This window comes from Leucoraja erinacea, chromosome 29 (genome assembly GCF_028641065.1).
Source record: "Leucoraja erinacea ecotype New England chromosome 29, Leri_hhj_1, whole genome shotgun sequence".
In the NCBI taxonomy this organism is placed as follows: Eukaryota; Metazoa; Chordata; class Chondrichthyes; order Rajiformes; family Rajidae; genus Leucoraja; species Leucoraja erinaceus.
The window spans coordinates 29,291,593-29,314,195 of record NC_073405.1 but is presented as its reverse complement, the minus strand read 5'-3'; the positions used below and the strand labels follow the sequence as shown (position 1 = coordinate 29,314,195).

At 47.1% G+C, this 22,603-nt stretch overlaps 1 protein-coding gene across 2 annotated transcripts; it reads left to right on the top strand.

Annotated features, from left to right (window-relative positions):
* The first annotated feature begins 297 nt into the window (after positions 1-297).
* On the top strand, positions 298-22,340 carry micos13 (mitochondrial contact site and cristae organizing system subunit 13). Of its 2 annotated transcripts, none has more exons than XM_055658979.1 (4): positions 298-398; positions 12,908-13,064; positions 17,338-17,389; positions 22,143-22,340. In XM_055658979.1, exons 1-4 carry the CDS (start codon positions 316-318, stop codon positions 22,247-22,249), a joined length of 399 nt encoding a protein of 132 aa, XP_055514954.1. In that variant the 5' UTR covers positions 298-315; the 3' UTR covers positions 22,250-22,340. The 2 variants fall into 2 exon arrangements, with proteins under 2 accessions (XP_055514954.1, XP_055514955.1); XM_055658980.1 differs by lacking the exon at positions 298-398 and adding an exon at positions 428-584.
* Positions 22,341-22,603: the final 263 nt, after the last annotated feature.

The following is a 22,603-nucleotide window of genomic DNA, read 5'->3' as shown; positions in this document are numbered from 1 at the left end:
AGATTATGGGGAGAAAGCAGGAAAAGGTACTGCTTTTGGATGATCAGCCATAATCATATTGAATGGCGGTACCGGCTCGAAGGGCCGAATGGCCTACTCCTGCACTTATTTTCCATGTTTCTAATCTTCCAGAAGTTGGCTTACTCTGGAGCCCAGATGCTGACTGGTCCCCAGTAGTTGACGTGTCCCCAGGTAGATGTTGTTTAATCCTCCAAAAAAAAGCAGCGGCAACCTTCACTCAACCTTGCCTGGCTCCCCCGCAGGCCCGCGCACGCGCCGGGGGCGGTCCTGGCGTCGCCGCTGCCAGCACCAAACATGGCGCCCTCCATTGACGACACGATGATGAGCCCGGCCGGACGGGGGGGGATTTACAGTCCGAGGCGGCAGAATGACATGTGGTATGAGATGACAGTTGACAGTTGCAGAATGGCAGTTGCTCACGCGCTCGCTGTCTGCGGATGACGCGCCGCGGTCAGGGGTGAAAGTTGAGCGGGTGAGGTGGGCCCGGGGGCCGCTGGGAGTTGTAGTCTCTGCTCCCCCCTCAAGTGCCTGCAGATGGCGTCGCGGGCGCTGGCCGCCGTCAGGTGAGTGGGACAAGGGGTAGCGGTGGGCGGAGGGACAGTAGCTGCGGCCGCAGGGGTAACTGCTGCCAGGTATGGTCGCTGCTGCAGCTGGGGCGCGGCCTCGCCGTCTGGTCCAGGGCTGCAGCGGGCAGCGGTCAGCCGCCTGACATTGGGCCCCGGCTGCAGTGGTCACAGACTCATCGTTTGTAGGTTAATTGGCTTAGAATTATAAAGTGAAGCAGCTTGGAAATAGGCCCTTCGTCCCAACTTGCCCACGCCCATCAACATGTCCCAGCTACACTAGTCCCACCTGCCAGTATTTGGTCCACATCCCTCCAAACCTGGCCTATCATGTACATGTCCAAATGTTTCTTAAACGTTGGGATAGTCCCAGCCTCAACTACCTCCTCTGGCTGCTTGTTAGATGCACAAACCACCCTCTGGGTAGAAAAAATTACCCTTCACATAATCTTCCCCCCTCACCTTAAACCTATGTCCTCTGGTTCTCCATTCCCCTACTCTGGGCAAGAGACTGTGCATCATCTACCCGATCTATTCCTCTCATGATTCTGTGCACCTCTATAAGATCAACCTGCTCAACCTCTCCCTATAGCTCGGGCCCTCAAGTCCTGGCAACATCCTCATAAATCTTCTGTGCCCTTTGCAACATGACAACATCGTTCCTATAGCATGGTGCCCAGAACTGGACACAATACTCTAAATGAGTTGGGCTGAAGGGCCTGTTTCTGTGCTGTGTGACTCTAACTCACCTGGTCAGGCAACATCTGTAGAGGGAAATAGACAGGCAAGGTTTTGGGTCGAGATCCTTCTTTAGACTGGGTCTCTTGCAGAGTGCACCTCAGAGAGGGTCAGGGTAGAAACTGGCTGCACCGTTTCCCCAGCACCCTCTCCCTGCAAGTTTGCAACTCAATCCCGATAGAAACTTCCCTCAGAAGTGGAGCAAGCGGGTGATTGATGTGTGGAACGAGCTTTTGGAGAAGGTAGTTACAGCAATATCAGGTCATAAGTAATAGGAGTAATAGTAATACTCCGCCATTCAATCATGGCTGATCTATCTCTCCCTCCTAACCTTATTCTCCTGCCTTCTCCACATAACCTCTGACACCCGTACTAATCAAGAACCTATCTAACTCTGCCTTAAAAATATCCATTGATTTGGCCTCCGCAGCCTTCTACGGTAAAGAAATCCACTGATTCACCACCATCTGACTAAAGAAATTCATTCTCATCTTCCCAAAGGAATGTCCTTTAATTCTGAGGTTATGACTTTTAGTCCTAGACTCTCCCACTAGTGGAAACATCCTCTCCACATCCACTCTATCCAAGCCTTTCACTGTTTGGTACATTTTAATGAAGACCCCCCCCCCCCCCCTCATTCTTCTAAACTCCAGCGAGTACAGGCCTTATGCCGTCAAACCTCATCTGGTTAACCCACTCATTTCTGGGATCATTCTTGTAAACCTTCTCTGGATCCTCTCCAGGGCCAGCACATCCTTCCTCAGATATGGTGCCCAAAGAAATTTAAAAAACATTTGGCTAGATACATGGAAAAGAAAGGTTTTCACCATGTCACACTGGCTCCTCTCCTGTGGGGCGTATCTGTTGCAACTGAACCATCCTAGCACAACCAGAGAGAGTAGTCCTGAACTACTTTCTACCTCATTGGGGACTATCTTTGATTGGGCTTTATTGGCTTTATCTTGCACTAAACGTTATTCCTTTATCATGCATCTGTACAGTGTGAATAGCTCAAACGTAATCATGTATTGTCTTTCCGCTGGCTGGTCAGCACGCAACAAAATCTTTTCACTGTACCTCGGTGCACGTGACAATAAACCAAACTGAACTGATCTGCAGCCTTGCAGGGAGAGGGTGTTGGGGCAATGGTGCAACCTGCTTTGACCCTGACCTTATCTGAGGTGATCCAGCCTGCCTGATAATTTCCCTCCATCGATGTTGCCTGACCTGCTGAGTTAGAATCATAGAGTCCTGCAGCATTGAAACAGACTATTTGGCCCAACTCGTCCATGCCGAATAAGATGCCCCATCTAAGCTACTCCCATTTGCCTGCATTTGGCCCACATCCCTGTATACATTTCCTATTCATGTACAGTGCATTCAGAAAGTATTCAGACCCCTTCACTTTTTCCATTTTGTTATGTTACAGCCTTATTCTAAAATGGATTAAATTATTTTTTTTTTTAATCATCAATCTACACACAATACCCCATAATAAAAAAGCAAAAACAGGTGTTTTGAAATGTTTGCAAAGTAATTAAAAAGAAATAACAAAAATATCACATTTACATAAGTATTCAGACCCTTTACTCAGTACTTTGTTGAGGCAGCGAGTACAACCTCAAGTCTTCTTGGGTATGACGCTACAAGTTTGGCACACCTGTATTTGGGTCATTTCTCCCATTCTTCTCTGCATACCCTCTCAAGCTCTGTCAGGTTGGATGGGGAGTGTCGATGTACAACTATTTTCAGGTCCCTCCAGAGATGTTTGATCGGGTTCAAGTCCGGGCTCTGGCTGGGCCACTCAAGGACATTCACAGAAATCATAAAGCCACTGCTGCGTTGTCTTGGCTGTGTGCTTAGGGTCGTTGTTCTGTTGGAAGGTGAACCTCCACCCCAGTCTGAGGTCCAGAACGCTCTGGAGCAGGTTTTCATCAAAGATATCGCTGTACTTTGCTCCGTTCATCTTTCCCTCGATCCTGACTAATCTCCCAGTTCCTGCTGCTGAAAAATATCCACCCAGCATGATGCTGCCACCACCATACTTCACCGTAGGTATGATATTGGCCAGGTGATAAGCAGTGCCTGGATTCCTCCAGACGTGACGCTTGGCATTCACGCCGAAGGGTTCAATCTTGGTTTCATCAGACTAGAGAATCTTGTTTCTCATGGTCTTGAGAGTCCTTTAGGTGCCTTTTGGCAAACTCCAAGTGGGCTGTCATGCCTTTTACTGAGGAGTGGCTTCGTCTGGCCACTCTACCATAAAGGCCTGATTGGTGGGGTGCTGCAGATATAGTTGTCCTTCTGGAAGGTTCTCCCATCTCTACAGAGGAGCTCTGGAGCTCCGTCAGAGTGACCATCAGGTTCTTGGTCACCTCCCTGACCAAGGTCCTTCTCCCCCGATTGCTCAGTTTGGCCGGAAGTCCAGCTCTATGAAGAATACTGGTGGTCCCAAAGTTCTTCCATTTAAGAATGACGGAGGCCATTGTGCTCTTCGGGACCTGCAATGCTGCAGAAAATGTTTTATACCCTTCCCCAGATCTGTGTCTTGACTCAATCCTGTCTCGGAGGTCTACGGATAATTTTGAGTGTCATAAGAAAGTTCCTGAATGCTTATGTAAATGTGATATTTCAGTTATTTATTTTTAATTACTTTACAAAAAATTCTAAACACCTGATTTTGCTTCTTCATTCTGGGGTATTGTGTGTAGATTGATGATTAAAAAAAATAATTTAATCAGTTTAAAGTAAGGCTGCAACGTAACAAAATGTGGATAAAGTGAAGGGGTCTGAATACTTCCTGAATGCACTGTATCTGTCCAAATGCCTACCTTAACTACCTCCTCTGACAACTCGTTCCATACACCCACTACTCTTGAGTGGAAAATATTGCCCCTTTAGATCGTATTTCTCTCTCACCTTAAGCCTATGTCGTCTGGTTCTCTAGTTATTGATTCCATTACACTGGGTAAAATATTCTGTATATTTCCCCTCATGATATTATACAGTGCTTAATGATCACTCCTTAGCCTCCTGCACTCCAAGGAATAAAGTCATAGCCTCCCTATAGCAGGGGCCCTTGAGTTTTGGCAAAATGTTTGTAAATCTTCTATGTGCTCATTCCAGCTGAATTACATCTTTCCTATAGCAGGGTGACAGAAACTGAACTTAATACTCCAAATGTGCCTTACCAATGTGTTGGATTACTGTAACATAACATCTCAACTTCTATACTCAATACCCTGACTGCTGAAGGACAATGTGTCAACAGCTATCTTAACCACCCAATCTACCTGTGACATCACTTTCAGAGAACTATATATCTGTACTCTTAGGTCCTCTGCTCTACAACATGGTCCCTACCATTCACTGTGCAGGTCCTGCTTTGGTTTGCTTTCCTAAAACGTAACACTTCACACTTACCTGCATTAAACTACATTACACACTCCATCTGTCCACTTGCCCAGCTGATCAAAATCCTGCTGTAATTTTGATGTCCATCTTCACTGTCTAGTATACTTGCATCATCTGTAAGGTTACTAATCATGATTTACACATTCTCAAGTCTTTGATTTAAGCCACAAAAAGCAACGACCCGTGCGATGTACCATTAGTCAAAGGTCTCCAGTGTGAAAAACACCCACTATCGCCAATCTTTGCTTCCTTCCACAATTACAATTCTGTATCCAGGCAGCTAGCTCTCTCTGGATGTTATGCGATCTCACCTTCTAGAACAGGCTAGATCGGAATGCGGAACCTTCTCAAAGGCCTTGCTAAAGTCCATATGGACAATATCATAGGTTGGTGTTGCTCCCACGTTAATAGCAGTGTGAAGATCATATCTATTCTCTCCAGAAGGACAGAATACTTCTGTAATTAAGGGCACGAATCTTCTGCAATTCAGAATCTACTTTTGGCAGTGACTTACCCTGTGGCATACAACTGGAACACTCCACAGCAATTACTGAGGAGTAGAAAGAAAGGACTACAGATGCCAGTTTGCAGAAAAGGACCAAAGTGCTGGAGTAACTCAGCAGCTCAGGCAGCATCTCTGGAGAACATGGATTGGTGATGTTGAAGAAGGGATGGAGAAGAAAACTTCATTTGTGTTTGTTCACCGGAGATGTTGCCTGACCTGTCGAGTTACATTTGTACTTTGTGTCTAATTACTGATGAGTAGTTGGAGTCGTTTTCCCTCGAATAATGTGTTTCTCCTAGTGTGGACAATGGCGGACTGACCAGGGTGTCAGCTTGCCCGATGGCAAGTGGGGCCCCTATATCGTGGGCCCCTGATGAAGTGGGCCCCCTTTGTCTCCTGGCAACCAATATTTTTAGACCCAGTCCGCCATTGGGTGTGGATGATGGGATTGTGCATTCGTGCCTGAAGCGTTTCACTCTGGTTTAAATGTTAGCAAGTTTGCCATCTGTCTGTGTAGCAATGATTCAAGTCAAAGATGTGATCATATTTTATTGTTACATGTACCTAGGTACAGTGAAATTCTTTGTTTTTGCATACAATCAGGTAAAATCATACAGCAGACTATTGTTCTTGATCAATACTTGTGTCAGAGTTTATGGGGAGAAGGCAGGAGAATGGGGTTAGGAGGGAGAGATAGATTAGCCATGATTGAATGGTGGAGTAGACCTGATGGGCCGAATGACCTAGTTCTACTCCTATTCCTTATAACCTTATGATTCACCATCGAAGTAACATAATAGAAGTGCACAAGTAAACAGTTGCCGTGTTTCTGGTGGCAAAAAAGTGTCCAAAGTTCTTAGTACCATCTTATCATCTCGCGGCGGCGAATCAGGCCCGCCACCGCACGTGCCCTCTGACCCCCCCCCCGCTAGATCTGTCTTTGTTCTTGGCAGCCCCTCACCGGGTTCTGCTTTGTTTTCAGCGGCCCCTCCCAGGTCCTTCTTTGTTCTCGGTGCTATGGTCCGCTGAGGCTCTCTTTGTTCTGGGTGGCATGGCCCGTTGAGTCTCTTTGTTCTCGGCTTTTTCCCCGAGTTTCCCCTTGTTCTCTGCAGCCTGCCTGCCGAGTTGTTCTCAGCCCGCCGGTCGCTAGGCTTTGTGGCACATCCCAGGTGCCTTCTGCCGCTGCTCGACGCAACTCAGGAGCAATACTATTATTATTTTAAGCTTAAAGAGACTGCGGGCCCTAGAACAAGACAAATAATGCAAGAACACAACAAGACAAATACTGCAAGAACTCAGTGGGTCAATCAGGCTTTGGGGGTAAAAAGTGTAAGTTGATGTTTCGCGTCGAGCACCTGCATCAGGACTGAGAGGGAAAACTGGCAGTGTGTAACTGTGTGAGGGGTAGGTGGTACATAGCCGGTGATAGGTGGAACCACAGAATAATACATAGCAGTAGAATTAGGCTAATCAACCTATCGAGTCTGCTTCGCCTTTCGATCATGGCTGATCTATTTTTCCCTCCCTCCCCCATTCTTCTGCCTTCTCCCTCTAACCTTTGACACCTTTGCTAATCAAGAACCTATCAATCTCTGCTTTAAAAAATATCCAATGGCTTGGCCTCCACTGCTGCCTATGGCAGAATTCAACATTCACCACCACCTAGCAAAATAAATTCCTCCTCATCTCCCATCCAAAGGCATGTCCTTTTATTCTGAGGCTGTGCCCTCTGGTCCTCGAGTCTCCCACAAGTGGAAACATCCTCGTCACATCCAGTCTATCTCTGACTATCTTTAATCGGGATTTACTAGGATTTTATCTTGCCCTAAACGTTATTCCCTTTATCATATATCTGTACGCTGGACGGCTAGATTGTAATCATAGAGATTCTTTCCGCTGACTGTTTAGCACGCAACAAAAAGCTTTTCACTGTACCTGGGTACACGTGACAATAAACTAAACTAAACTATCGAGGCCTTGCATTATTCGGTAGGTGGACAGTGGCACCTGCAATTGGGTCCTTAACATTTTGACGCAGCGGCAGCAGACAGTCATGGTGGGCAGTCGTATATCAAGAACCATCGTAGTGAGCACTGGCTCACCCCAAGGCTGTGTCCTGAGCCCCCTGCTGTTCAGTCTGCTTACCCATGACTGCACTGCCAGACTCAGCAACAATTACATCATTAACTTCGCTGACGACACAACAGTGGTGGGTCTCATCAGTGACAATAATGAGTCGGCATACAGGATGGTGGAGCTGCTTACAGAGTGGCGCAGATCTCACAACCTCACCCTCAACGTGGACAAGACGAAGGAGATGGTGATTGATTTCACGAGGGCTGGCAAACACCATCATAACCGCTGCACATTGACGGTGCTGCTGTGGAGAGGGTTAGCAGCGTGAAGTTCCTGGGAGTTCACGGCTCAGGAAAGCAGGTCTCCCTACTGTTCACCTTACCACCTTCTACAGGGGTACCATTGAAAGCATACTGACCTACGGCATCACTTCCTGGTTTGGGAGCTGCAAGGCCTATGAACAAAGACAGCTAAACAGGATAGGGAAGACAGCCAGCAGGATCATTTGTGCCCCCCCCCCCCCCTTTCCTTTTGGAGATCTACCAGAAGGGCTGCATCCGCAGAGCCATGCCCATCATTAAGGATCCTTACCACCCCTCCCACTACATCTTCTCCCTCCTGCCATCTGGGAAGAGGTACAGGAGTATCAGCTGCAAAACCAGCAGGATGCTAAACAGCTTCTTCCCACAAGCAATAAAAATGGTTAACGGACTGTGTATCCCCTCCCCATACACATACACCCCCACATCTAACCTCGCCCAACACCTTGACAGCTAGACACCTGTCAAGGTAAAGCCACTGAACAGCACCTTGAAATTGTTCCTATGTTAGGGATCGATTGTTCTGCCTAAATGTCTGTTTAGTTATATTTTAGTTCTATTTTAGAGATGATAATTTGTAACATGTAAGTATTTATTTCTGTTTTTATTAATTGCACTGATGACAAAAACATGAGAAACAATTTTTTGTTTCTTCTGTGTATGCAAGTACTCGGTGAAATGACAATAAAGTGAATACTGAATAAATAAGATCCTTTCAACCTTCTAAAACTCCAGTGATTACTGGCTCAGAGCCATCGAACGCTCCTCATAGGCTAACTTAATCATTCTTGGATCATTCTCATAAATTTCCTTTGGACATTCTCCAATGCCAGCATTTCCTTCCTCAGATAAGGGGCCCAAAACTGCTCACAATATTCTAAATGAGATCTGACGAGTCCCCTATAAAGCCTCAGCAAGTCAAGTCAAGTCAAGTCAAGTTTATTTGTCACATACACATACGAGATGTGCAGTGAAATGAAAGTGGCAATGCTCGCGGACTTTTGTGCAAAAGACAAACAACAAAACAACCAAACAAATTATAAACACAATCATAACACATATATTCTTTTTTACATTCTTTTTCCTTGCTCTTATATTCTAGTCCTCTCAAAATGAATGTTAACATATCACTTGCATTTCTTACTACCGACTCAACCTGGAAATTAAGGGGACCGGTAGAACCAGTTGGGGCAGGGAAGGTGAACAAAGGGAGAGGCATGTCAATAGACATGTCAAACTTTTCGGTTGACTCCTCATATTTCCTCCAAATACAGGGCGTAGCTATGGGCACGCGCATGGGCCCCAGCTATGCCTGCCTCTTACATAGAAACATAGAAATTAGGCGCAGGAGTAGGCCATTCGGCCCTTCGAGCCTGCACCGCCATTCAATATGATCATGGCTGATCATCCAACTCAGTATCCCGTACCTGCCTTCTCTCCATACCCTCTGATCCCTTTAGCCACAAGGGCCACATCTAACTCCCTCTTAAATATAGCCAATGAACTGGCCTCAACTACCCTCTGTGGCAGAGAGTTCCAGAGATTCACCCACTCTCTTTGTGAAAAAGGTTCTTCTCATCTCGGTTTTAAAGGATTTCCCCCTTATCCTTAAGCTGTAACCCCTTGTCCTGGACTTCCCCAACATCGGGAGCAATCTTCCTGCATTTAGCCTGTCCAACCTCTTAAGAATTTTGTACGTTTCTATAAGATCCCCTCTCAATCTCCTAAATTCTAGAGAGTATAAACCAAGTCTATCCAGTCTTTCTTCATAAGACAGTCCTGACATCCCAGGAATCAGTCTGGTGAACCTCCTCTGCACTCCCTCTATGGCAATAATGTCCTTCCTCAGATTTGGAGACCAAAACTGTACACAATACTCCAGGTGTGGTCTCACCAAGACCCTGTACAACTGCAGTAGAACCTCCCTGCTCCTATACTCAAATCCTTTTGCTATGAAAGCTAACATACCATTCGCTTTCTTCACTGCCTGCTGTACCTGCATGCCTACTTTCAATGACTGGTGTACCATGACACCCAGGTCTCGCTGCATCTCCTCTTTTCCTAGTCGGCCACCATTTAGATAATAGTCTGCTTTCCTGTTTTTCCTCTTTGTAGGGTACGTCGAACAATCCTTGTTCGAGACGTACCAGGGCCCCATCCCCGACCGCTACATCGACGGCTGCATTGGTGCTACCTCCTGCACCCACACACAACTGACTGACTTCATCCGCTTCACCACTAACTTCCATCCGGCACTCAAATACACCTGAACCATATCCGACACTTCCCTACCATTTCTTGACCTCACTATCTCCATCGCAGGTGATAGACTTTTGACCGACATCCATTATAAACCCACTGACTCCCATGGCTATCTAGACTACACTCCTTCCCACCCTGCTTCCTGTAAGGACTCCATCCCCTACTCCCAATTCCTCCGTCTACACCGCATCTGCTCCCAGGATGAGGTGTTCCACACCAGGGCATCGGAAATGTCCTCATTCTTCAGGGAACGCTGGTTCCCCTCCCCTACCATAGATGAGGCTCTCACCAGGGTCTCTTCAATACCCCGCAACACTGCTCTCTCTCCCCATCACCCCACTCGGAACAAGGGCAGAATCCCCCTAGTCCTCACCTTCCACCCCACTAGCCGTCACATACAACAAATAGTCCTCCGTGATTTTCGCCACCTCCAACGTGACCCCAGCACTCACCACATCTTCCCATCTCCCCCCATGTCTGCTTTCCGCAAAGACCGCTCCCTCCGTAACTCCCTGGTCAATTCTTCCCTTCCCACCCGCACCACCTTCTCCCCGGGCACTTTCCCTTGCAACTGCAAGAGATGCTACACTTGTCGCTTTACCTCCCCCCTCAACTCCATTCAAGGACCCAAGCAGCCGTTTCAGGTGCGACAGAGGTTCACCTGCACCTCCTCCAACCTCATCTATTACATCCGCTGCTCTAGATGTCAGCTGATCTACATCAGTGAGACCAAGCGTAGGCTTGGCGATCGTTTCGCCGAACACCTCTGCTCGGTCCGCATTAACCAACCTGATCTCCCTGTGGCTCAGCACTTCAACGTCCCCTCCCATTCAGAATCCGACCTTTCTGTCCTGGGCCTCCTCCACTGCCAGAGTGAGCACCACCTTGAGGAGCATCTCCTCATATTCCAATGGGCAGTCTGCATCCCAGTGGCATGCACATTTACTTCTCCAATTTCCGGTAGCCCTTGCTGTCTCCTCCTCTTCTCAACTCTCCCTCTTCCCTCTTGCTCCTCCTCTTCCTTTCCGCTTACCGCCCCCCCCCCCTGCATCAGTCTGGAGAAGGGTTTCGGCCCGAAACGTTGCCTATTTCCTTTGCTCCATAGATGATGCCATTCCCTCTGAGTTTCTCCAGCATTTTTGTCTACCAATAGTCATGGGTGTGTGTGGGAAGAGAGTACTGGAAAGTGTGGGTTTCCCAAGCTACCCGACTGGAATATGAGATGTTTAGACTTTAGAAATACAGCACAGAAGCAGGACCTTGGGCCCACCAAGTCCGCGCCGACCAGTGATCACCCGTATATAGCAATGTCCTACACACTACGGATTATTTACAATTTTATTGAAGCCAATTAATCTATAAACCTGTACGTCTTTGGAGTGTGGGAGGAAACCGGAGCACCTGGAGAAACCGCACGCAGGTCATGGGGGGAACATACCTGCGTGCAGACAGCACCCGAGGTCAGGATCAAATCCGGGTGCCTGGCGCTGGGAAGGAGCAACTCTACCACTATGCCACCCACTGTAGTTGAATTCCTCTGCATTGTTGACCACGCCTTGCCAGAGAGGGCATCTCTTCCACCCTGACACGGATGATGTGCAGAGGGATCAATTTGGAATGCACAGCAGGATTTTGTTCAGGATCTGAGTCATTTCCCTCCTTGCCCTCAACTACAGCTTCTGTTGTCGCCGAATAATGTAGAACTCTGGCAACATGCACTCTTATCCAGACACACTTTATTTATTTGTGCACAAGGAGAGCAGCATAGGGCGGCACGGGTCGAGCAGCGGTAGAGTTGCTGCCTTACAGCGCCGGAGACCCGGGTTCGACCCCGACTACGGGTGCTGCCTACGCAGCTTGTACATTCTCCCCGTGACCGCGTGGGTTTTCTCCGAGATCTTCAGTTTCCTCCCCCATCTGTCCAAATGTCTAAAAATATTGCCTCAACCACCTCCTCTGGCAGCACGTTCCATATTCACCACCCTATTAGTGAAAAAGTTGCCCCTCAGGTCTCCATTAAATCTTTCTCCTTTCAGCTTAAACCCATTTTCTCTGTTTTGTGATTCCCCAACTCTGGGTAAAAAGTGTATTTAAAACTAAACTTAATAAATGATGCTGAAAGAGGCAGTTCCATCTCTTCTGGGCATTAGGAAGCATGTATTCAATCCTGGACCAGATGGAGCCTATTGCTCCCTCGAGGCCTAGATGCTCTACTAGGAATTGATGCATTTTAGAATGTATATATTTTATGATGTGACAAACAGCGGGGATGGAAAATGATTGTGCTCAGTCAAGTGTAAGGAAACAGAATAGAAGGAAGGCAGCAAGGAGGTGGATGGATGGGATCAGAGAATGAATGCTCTGTATGTGGCAAATTTTGGATTCAGTCGGTGTTGGGCCACCTTGGAAAGCCCATGATGGAGTTACCAGATTGGGTTACCAGGGGTCTACACCCACCTGCGGGCAAATATCAAGGTTTGGCTGATGTCTCTAACAGGTTTATTCTTACTTCTCTGTCTCATAATGGCTTCTTTGACTTTCATTTACACAACTTTGGTCCTCATGTTGAGAATCAGCAAAACAAGTTTTCAAAGGTTATGGTAAGACTGGAGGAAAGACTAGGTGCTGTGAGCTCTCTTATACATGCATTAAGGAGGCAATAACAAATACCTGTGAAGCCATGTGTCCCAAACATTATGGTGCCATGAAATGGGGGGACTGTGTAAACACTGCTGTAATTTCTACATGGTGAAACCAAAATGTGTAAAAATACCCTTTAATAAATCTGACAATGTGCACTTTAACCACATGTGAGTTTTTTCTATTGCAAATCTTAAATTTTAGAGTACAGAGGCAAATAAATAAATGATGGGTCTTTGTCCCAAACATTATGGAGGGCACTGTATAAGATGGGTGGGCGGACTCATATGTGACTGTATGGTGTTCTGAGCTAGTCTTACTGTTCTTGAAATGAAACTGAAGTACATTGTCATGGTTTTGTTTTCTAGGGTCGTTACAAAGACTGGGATAATTGGAGGCAGTGTGTACCTTGCCTACGACCAGGGTTTGTTGGGCGATGGTGAGCAGAGTTGCAAAGTGCTGAACAAGGCGTCGGTAGCAGTGCCAGAGGCTCTCGACCAGTGGTCCAAGTACTTTGAAGTGGAGGTACAGTACACCACTCGTCCTCTGTCCCTGTGTTGCTGTGGGGACAGCACACCAGTCCCAATACAGCTGCTCTTTGTGTTTAATGAATTTAAACTTCCTACTTGCTGCGGTGGGATTTAGACTTGTATCTATGCATCAGTAGTCCAGCCCTTGATACAATTATATTTCTGTAACCACTCTGCTACAGTATCCTGCTGAGGCTCTATAAGGTGCTGGTCAGGCTGCATTTGGAGCAAATATAGGCCCCATACCTGAGCAACGATGTGCTGGCTCTGGAGAGGGTCCAGAGGTGGTTTCCAGGAATGAGTGGATAAGCATATGATGAGTGTTTGACAGCACTGGGCCTCTACTCGCTGGCATTTAGAAGGTTGAGGGGGGACCTCATTGAAACTTACAGAATAATGAAAGGCACAGATAGAGTGGATGTGGAGAGGTGGGAGAGTCTAGGACCAGAAGTCATGTCCTCAGCTTTAAAAGGTGCTCCTTTCGAAATTAGGTGAGGAGGAACTTCTTTAGTCAGAGGGTAGTTATCAGTGGAAGTCATTGCCACAGATGGCTGAGGAGGCCGTGAGTGGATATTTTTAAGGCAGACATAGACAAATTTGTGATTAGAACGGGTTTCAAGGGTTATGGGGAGAAGGCAGGAAAATGGGATTAGGAGGCAGAGATCAACCATGATTGAATGGCAGAGTAGACTTATTGGGTCGAATGGCCTAATTCTGTTCCTATAACGTGAACTTGTGAGAAAGCTCATAAAGGGCACTCCAATAATGGAGTAACTCCACTGGTCATGGAGCATCTCTGGAGAAAAGCAGTAGGTGATGTTTTAGTTCGAGACCCTTCTTCGGATATTTTCTCCAGCGATGCTGCCTGATCCACTGAGTTACTCCAGTTTTTTGTGTCTAATCTTCAATTTAAACCAGCATCTGCAGTTTCTTCCTACACACTCCAATAACGACCAGGTAGTCTTTTAATAAGGAGAAACAAGGAACTGCAGGTGCTGGTTTACAAAAAAAGACACAAAATGCTGGAAAAAATCAGCAGTTCAGGCAGTGCCTCTGGTGAAAATGGATAGGTGCTGTTTTGGGTCGGGGCCCTTTTGCAGACTCTAGAAGTCTGACTACTTGATATGAGACTGAGGTATATTTTAGACACAAAATGCTGGAGTAACTCAACGGGACGAGCAGCATCTCAGGAAAGGATTTGGTGACATTTCGGGTCAAGACCCTTCTTCAGACTGATGTCAAGGGAGTGGTCGGGACAGATAGAATGTAGTCGGGGATAGTAAACTGGTGGGAGAACTGGGAAGGGGGAGGGGATGGAGGGAGAGGGAAAGCCTGGGCTATTTGAAGTTGGATAAGTCAATGTTCATACCCAATCGAAATATGAGGTGCTGTTCCTCCAATTTGCACTGGGCCTCACTCTGACAATGGAGGAGGCCCAGGACATAAATGTCAGATTGGGAATGGGAGGGGGAGTTGAAGTGTTGAGCAACGGGAGATCAGGTTGTTTAAGGCGGACTGGGCGGAAGTGTTCAGTGAAACGATCGTCGAGCCTGAGTTTGGTCTTGTGGATGCAGAGAAGTTGACACTTGGAACAGCGTATGCAGTAAATGAGGTTGGAGGAGGTGTAAGTGAACCTCAGCCTTACCTGGAAAGACTGGTTGGGTCCTTCGATGGAGTCGAGATGAGAGGTAAAGAGGCAGGTGTTGCATCTCCTGCAATTGCAGCGGAAAGTACCATCCAAGGACCCAAACAGTCTTTCCAGGTGAGGCAGAGGTTCACCTGCACCTCCTCCAATCTCATCCACTATATCCGCTGTTCCAGGTGTCAACTTCTCTACATTGGCGAGACCAAGCGCAGGCTCGGCGTTCGTTTCGCTGAACACCTCTGCTCAGTCCGTCTTAACTTACCTGATCTCCCAGTTTCTCAGCACTTCAACTCCCTCTCCCATTTCCAAGCTGACCTTTCTGTCCTGGGCCTCCTCCATTGTCAAAGTGAGGCCCAGTGCAAATTGGAAGAACAGCACCTCATATTTTGCATGGGTATGAACATTGACTTATCAAACTTCAAATAGCCCTTGTTTTCCCTCTCTATCTCCTCCCCTTCCCAGTTCTCCACCAGTCTTACTGTCTCCGACTATATTCTATCTTTGTCCCGCCCACTCCTGACATCAGTCTGAAGAAGGGTCTCGACCCGAAACGTCACCCAATCCTTCTCTCCAGAGATGCTGCTTGTCCCGCTGAGTTACTCCAACATTTTGTGTGTACCTTCGATTTAAACCACTGTCTGCAGTTCTTTCTTACACATCTGATGTATATATATTGTTTTCAAAATGACAGACTCAAGAAGTCTGAAGAAGGGTCCTGACACTAAAAGCCACCTATCCATGTTCTCCAGAGATGGTGCCTGACCTGCTGAGTTACGCCAACACTTTGTCTTTTTTTACATCTTTTAATAGCGTAAAGGGCCTGTCCCACGAGCATGCGACTCCATGTGGCAAGCGCGACCTAACGTGGTCGCTTGAGCCGTACGGCCTCGCGGGGTCGGTCCCACTTCGATCGCCGGAGCCGTATGGAGTTGTGCGGAGCTGGTCCCGACATCGCGCGGGGCTCCAAAAAACTTTAAAAATTAACTTAAAAAGGTTAAAAAAATCCGCGCGGCAACGGCCTGCCGGCCCGCAGCCGCCTCGACGCCGTACGCCCGTTGGACTTCGCTCGAACTTTACGTCACTCACTTGACCTCCGTGCATACGGCGTCGAGACGGCTGCGGGCTTTAGGTCGCTCTTGCCGCATGGAGTCGCATGTTCGTGGGACAGGCCCTTTAGTTCAGCAATAATTACTAGTCTGCTGATGGGGGAGATATAGATCTTTAACCTAATCCCATGAAACCTTTTTAGACCGGATCTATAGAGCAGTATTAAGGCACTGGAACAGGCTCTTCGGCCCACATTGTCTGTGTTGAACATGATGCTGTTAAACTAATCTCATCTGCCTACCTAAGTTCCCATTCCTTCCATTCCCTGCATTTCCATGTGCCTATCTAAAAGCCTCTTAAATGCCACAATTGTTTCAGCCTCCACCACCACCCGTGATAGTGCGGTCCAGGCGCCCACCACTCAATAGTGTCTTAGTTTAGTTTAGAGATAGAGCATGAAGATATTTCCTACAGCCGACCTTGAAGGCGCTGGAGGCGATACCCCGGTCCCTCTCGCATCCGTTGTCGTCAGTGGCCCGCCAGGCTCTTCTTCCCACGGGCGTCACGCTGAATCTTCGTTCTCGGTGGCCGCCGGGTCCGTTCTTGCACGGGAGCTTCCCTTCCGCGCTGCGCCAGCGTAATCTTTGAAGGTCTATATAGCTCCATCTAGTGGTTTGAATTGAATTGAACTTGCTGACTGCACAGGAATGGGAGTTTAGAGATACAGTGTGGAAACAGGCCCTTCGGCCCACCAAGTCCGCTCCGACCAGCGATCTCCACACACTTGCACTATCCTACAAACCAATTAGCATACAAACATGTACGTCTTGTGCATGGAAACACCCTGGGAAAGCCCATGCAGGTCATGGGGAGAACGTACAACTCTGTACAGACACCACCCCTAGTCAGCACCTAAAGGGCCTGTCCCGCTTGGGCGACCTAATCCGTGAGTTCTGGCGAGTTTGCCCTCGACTCGTACTCTCAGCATGGTTGTCAGGAGGTCGTAGGAGGTCTTTGTAACTCTCCTTCATGTTTGAGAGTGGTCTCCGCGTACTCGAGGCCTCAGCTAGGTCGCGGCGTTTTTTTCAATAAGTTTAAAAATGCCCGCGAGTAAAAAAAGGTCTCCATGGAAAAAAATAGATACTTTTTTTACTTGTTGGTTTAGTCATAGTAGGTCGCAGTAGGTCATGTTAGTCATAGGTAATCGAGGGTAGTCGAAGGTAGCCGTAGATAGTCTTCATCATAGTCGAAGGAAGGTCGAAGGAGATCGTCTTCACTCTCCACTACTCGGTGTCCAATTTTCCAGAAACTAGTCGTAGCTAGTCGAAGCTAGTCTTCTACATAGTCAAAGGAGGTCTTCAACATGACATTTTTTTTAAACTCTCCTAAACTCTTCTAAACTCGCCAATTAGGTTGCCCAGGTGGGACAGCCCCTTTAGTCTCTGCTGCTGCAAGGCAGCAACTATGCCACCATTCACCGTATTCAGAATTCCTGAATACTTTGAGTGTAACGATTTTCTGAACTCAGCTGTAGAATAAATAGTAATGTCTGATGTTTTTTTAATTCTTTCTTCAGCTGCCAGAACTTCCCAAACCAGATGTCCCCGTCGCTGAATACTGGAATTCAGGTAAATGAGTGAAATGTTCACACATTGACGTCAGGTAAAGGCAATGATTATTGCAGGCACGTTAATGTCAACGTGCCTGCTCTGGTGCAAGTGAACTAAGGCTTTGAGTGGGAGACACTTGGTCGTAGAGAGGCAATGGACATAATTTAATGTGCATGCACAAGCAACTACTGTCAGTCAGGAGGGGGCATTCTGCGCTTCTTCCCCAGTTGCTCAGCACTGCAACTCCCCCTCCCATTCCCAACTCCCGCAGCACTTTAACTCCCCCTCCCATTAGCAATCTGACCTTTCTGTCCTGGGCCTCCTCCATTGTCAGAGTTGAGGCCCAGTGCAAATTGGAGGAACAACACCTCATATTTCACTTCGGTAGCTTACACCCCAAACGGTATGAACATTGACTTCTCTAACTTCAAATACCCCTTGCTTTCCCTCTCCATCCATCCCATCCCCTTCCCAGATCTCCCACCAGTCTTACCGTCTCCCACTACATTCTACCTCTGTCCCGCCCACTCCCCTGACATCAGTCTGAAGAAGGATCTCAACCCGAAACGTCACCCATTCCTTCTCTCCAGAGATGCTGCCTGTCCTGCTGAGTTACTCCAGCATTTTGTGTCTACCTTCTTCCCCTTTTGTATGATTGTGCCTATCTATAGTAAGATTTTTATTGAATTGTGTGCAAAAAAAGAATTTAACAGTGCCCGGGCACAGGGGCTTCCTGTGGTACTGGATTTTTGGGTTACTGCACATTTAACAGAAACCGAGGGCAGAGAATAAGAAGGTTATGGTGATACTTGTGGAACATAAATACCAGTAAAGGCATGAGACACAAGGAACTGTAGGTGCTTGTTTAGAAAACAGCCCAAAGTGCTGGAGTAACTCAGTGGGTCAGGCAGCATCTAACATAGATAGGAAATGTTTTGGATCGGGATGCTTCTTCAGACTGATTGTAATTTGGGGGGGGGGGGGGTGGAAGAAGGCTGGGAAAGGCAGGTAGCAGCAGGACAAAGACTGGTAAGTGATAGGTGGATACGGGTGAGAGGACAAAGGAGAGAGAGCAGTGAAATGTGAAGCCCAGGGAAGGGATATTGATGGAGTGGGAGAGGGGGAAGAAGGGGGAAGGGGGTGAGATAGTGGGAGCAATGGATGAGCTGCCAGGTGGGCAATAGGGAAGAGAACGGGTGGGGTTGGTGTCACAGTAAATTGGAGAATTCAATGTTCATAATGTTGGGTTTAGACTTTAGAGATACAGCGCAGAAACAGGCCCTTCGGGCTACCAAGTCCCTGCCGACCAATGGTACACTAACCTAATTCGGGACCATTTTTTTTCAACTTACCGAAGCGAATTAGCCTATGAACCTTTACGTTTTTAGAGTGTGGGAGGAAACCAGAGCACCTGGGTAAAACCCACGAGGTCAATGGGAGAATGTACAAACTTCTTACAGTCTGTAGTCTGGATGGAGCCCACGTCTCTGGCGCTGTAAGGCAGCATCTCTACCATTGCACCACTGAGCCATCCCCGGGGTTGTGTGAGCTACCCAGGAGTGTGAGGTGCTGTCCCTCCTATGGCCATAAGTGATAGGAGCAGAATTAGGCCATTTGGCCCATCAAGTCTACTCCACCATTCAATCATGGCTGTTCTATCTCGTCCTCCTAACCCCATTCTCCTGCCGATAACCCTTGATGCCCGTACTAATAAATTATCTATCTAAGCCTTAAAAATATTAATTGATGGTTTCCACAGCCTTCTGTGGCAAAGAATTACACAAATTCACCACCCTCTGACAAAATAAATTCTTCCTCATCATCTTCCTCAAGGAACGTCCTTTTATTCTGAGACTATGGCCTCTGGTCCTAGACTCTCCCACTAGTGGACACATCCTCTCCACATTCACTCTATCCAGGCCTTTCTAGTGGGCATAGGTTTAAGGTGAGACGTGAAAGATTTAATAGGAAACCGAGGAGTGACTTTTACACTCTGGGTACATTCAGCGAGCTGCCAGAAGACTTCTGGACAGGTACTTGGATAGACAAAGCTTGCAGGAATATCGCACTTGGTTAGACGGGGCATCTTGGTCGGCATGGATGAGTTGGGCCAAAAGGCCTATTCCCTGACACTGACTGCGACCAGGCTTGGGTGTGAAGTGCTCCACATTCAAGTAGGCCCCTGACCAAGGGGAAGAGTGTTAGAGAAGATGCTGCAATGCTCAGGCAGCCGGCAGTGTGATATCTCAGCAGCACCCATGTCACTAGAAAAATACTAAAGTGGGAGAGGGTCCATATAGGTTGATGAGAATGATCCTGGGGATGATTGGGTTCATGTATGAGCAGTGCTTGACGGCTCTGGGCCTGCACTCGCTGGAGGTTAGAAGGATGAGAGGAGAGATACATAATTCCCTGAAAGTGCTATCACCAAGGTGTAAATAGGGTGGTAAAGAAGGCTTTTGGTACATTGCCCTTCATCAGTCAGGGTATTGAGTATAGAAGCTGGGATGTTATGTTATAGTTGTACAAGATATTGGTGAGGCTGCATTTGGAGTATTGCGTTTACTATTCGTCATCTTACTGTGGGAAGACTTTTATTAAGCTAGAAAGAGTGTAGAGATGATTTACAAGGATGTTGCCAGAAATCAAGGGCCTGAGCTATAGGGAGAGATTGGGCGAGAATTTATTTTACCTTAAAGTGCAGAAGGCTAAGAGGTGATCTTATAGAAGTATATAAAACCATGCACATCATGGGGAACAAGGATATGGCGGACCAATTGAATAACTACTTTGGTTCCGTCTTCACTAGGAAGTATATAAAATTTGCCGGAAATGAGGGGGACCGCGGGGTCAAAGGATAGAATTGAATGAAATCCAGTTAGCCTTTTACAGGGGTTGGGTAAATTGAAGATTAAAGGGATAAATCCCAGGGCCAGATAGGCTGCATCCCAAATAGGAACCTGAAATAGTGGGCATTAGTAATAACCTCTTCAAAACTCTTTAGAGGGTGGTGGGGTAGCAAACGTAACCCCATTTTTTAAGAAGGGAGGGAGAGAGAAAATGGGGAATTACAGACCAGTAGTCTAACATCGGTAGTGGGGAAACTGCTAGAGTCGGTTATTAAAGATGGGATAGCAGCACATTTTGAAAGTGGTGAAATCATTGGACAAAGTCAGCATGGATTTACGAAAGGTAAATCATGTCTGACGAATCTTATAAAATTTTTCGAGGATGTAACTAGTAGCGTGGATAGGGGAGAACCAGTGGATGTGGTGTATCTGGACTTCCAGAAGGCTTTCGACAAGGTCCCACATAAGAGTATACAAAATTAAAGCACAAGGCATTGGGGGTTCAGTATTGATGTGGATAGAGAACTGGCGGGCAAACAGGAAGCAAAGAGTAGGAGTAAACGGGTCCTTTTCACAATGGCAGGCAGTGACTAGTGGGGTACCGCAAGGCTCAGTGCTGGGACCCCAGCTATTTACAATATATATTAATGATCTGGATGAGGGAATTGCAGGCAATATCTCCAAGTTTGCGGATGACACTAAGCTGGGGGGGCATTGTTTAGTGTGAGGAGGATGCTAGGAAACTGCAAGGAGACTTGGATAGGCTGGGAGAGTGGGCAAATGTTTGGCAGATGCAGTATAATGTGGATAAATGTGAGGTTATCCATTTTGGTGGCAAAAACGGGAAAGCAGTCTATTGTCTAAATGGTGGCCGATTGGGAAAGGGGGAGATGCAGCGAGACCTGGGTGTCATGGTACACCAGTCATTGAAGGTAGGCATGCAGGTGCAGCAGGCAGTATAGAAAGTGAATGGTATGTTAGCTTTCATTGCAAAAGGATTTGAGTATAGGAGCAGGGAGGTTCTACTGCAGTTGTACAGGGTCTTGGTGAGACCACACCTGGAGTATTGCGTACAGTTTTGGTCTCCAAATCTGAGAAAGGACATTATTGCCATAGAGGGAGTGCAGAGACGGTTCACCAGACTGATTCCTGGGATGTCAGGACTGTCTTATGAAGAAAGACTGGATAGACTTGGTTTATACGCTCTAGAATTTGGGAGATTGAGAGGGGATCTTATAGAAACTTACAAAATTCTTAAGGGGTTGGACAGGCTAGATGCAGGAAGATTGTTCCCGATGTTAGGGAAGTCCAGGACAAGGGGTCACAGCTTAAGGATAAGGGGGAAATCCTTTAAAACCGAGATGAGAAGAACTTTTTTCACACAGAGAGTGGTGAATCTCACTCTCTGCCCAGAGGGTAGTTGAGGCCCTTTCATTGGCTATATTTAAGAGGGAGTTAGATGTGGCCCTTGTGGCTAAGGGGATCAGGGGGTATGGAGAGAAGGCAGGTACGGGATACTGAGTTGGATGATCAGCCTCTGGCGGTGCAGGCTCGAAGGGCCATGGCCTACTCCTGCACCTAATTTCTATGTTTCTATGAGGAGAATTGATAGGATGAATGCACAGAGTCTTTTACAGGGGTTGGTGAGAGGGTAATGATTAAATAGGAACCTGAAGGGCAACCTCTTCACTCAGAGGGTGGTGGGTAAATGGAGCGAGGAGTCAGTTGTGCTGGTACTATAATGGTATTTTAAAGACACTTGGACAGGTACATGAATAAGAAAGTCTCAATGGGATATGGGCCGAATATGGGCAAACGTGGCTAGCTGAGATGGGGGAACATTGGTTGGTATGGATGAGTTGGGCGTGTTTCTGTAATGCATGACTATGACTGAACCAGCTATCATTTGAATGATTTTGCAGGAATTGAGAGTATTGTATCTTTCTTGTCGAATGCACCGACAAAACTCAACGAATATACGGAGACGGGATGGCAGTACATCAAGAAGATGACTAGCAGCACCGAGTGAAAAGCACCATCATTAACCACATATTATGTTCATGACTTGAATGTAACAACATGTAAATATTATATGATGGTAATAAAGTTTATTTAACTGATTTTATAGTTTCCTTTTGAGCCCCTTGTGGTCAGTAAAACACAGCAGTAATTCAGTGAATGTCACCTTTTATATTAATTGATTACAAGATATAGTTTGGACACAGGCTCTTGAACCCCTCGAATCCACACCAACCATTGATCACCCATTCGCACTAGTTCTCTGTCCTTGTAGGGGCCACTTTCGCAACCACTTCCTACAAACCTGCACGTCTTTGGGATGTGAGAGAAAATTAGAGCACCCAGAAGAAGCCCACGCAGTCAC

Bases quoted from the DNA above. Each gene is read 5' to 3' on its own strand.
- micos13 (XM_055658979.1), top strand. From the start codon at position 316: ATGGCGCCCTCCATTGACGACACGATGATGAGCCCGGCCGGACGGGGG. The intron at 399-12,907 runs GTATGAGATGAC...TTTGTTTTCTAG, and splicing joins AGGCGGCAGAATGACATGTG to GGTCGTTACAAAGACTGGGA. The intron at 13,065-17,337 runs GTACAGTACACC...TTCTTTCTTCAG, and splicing joins CCAAGTACTTTGAAGTGGAG to CTGCCAGAACTTCCCAAACC.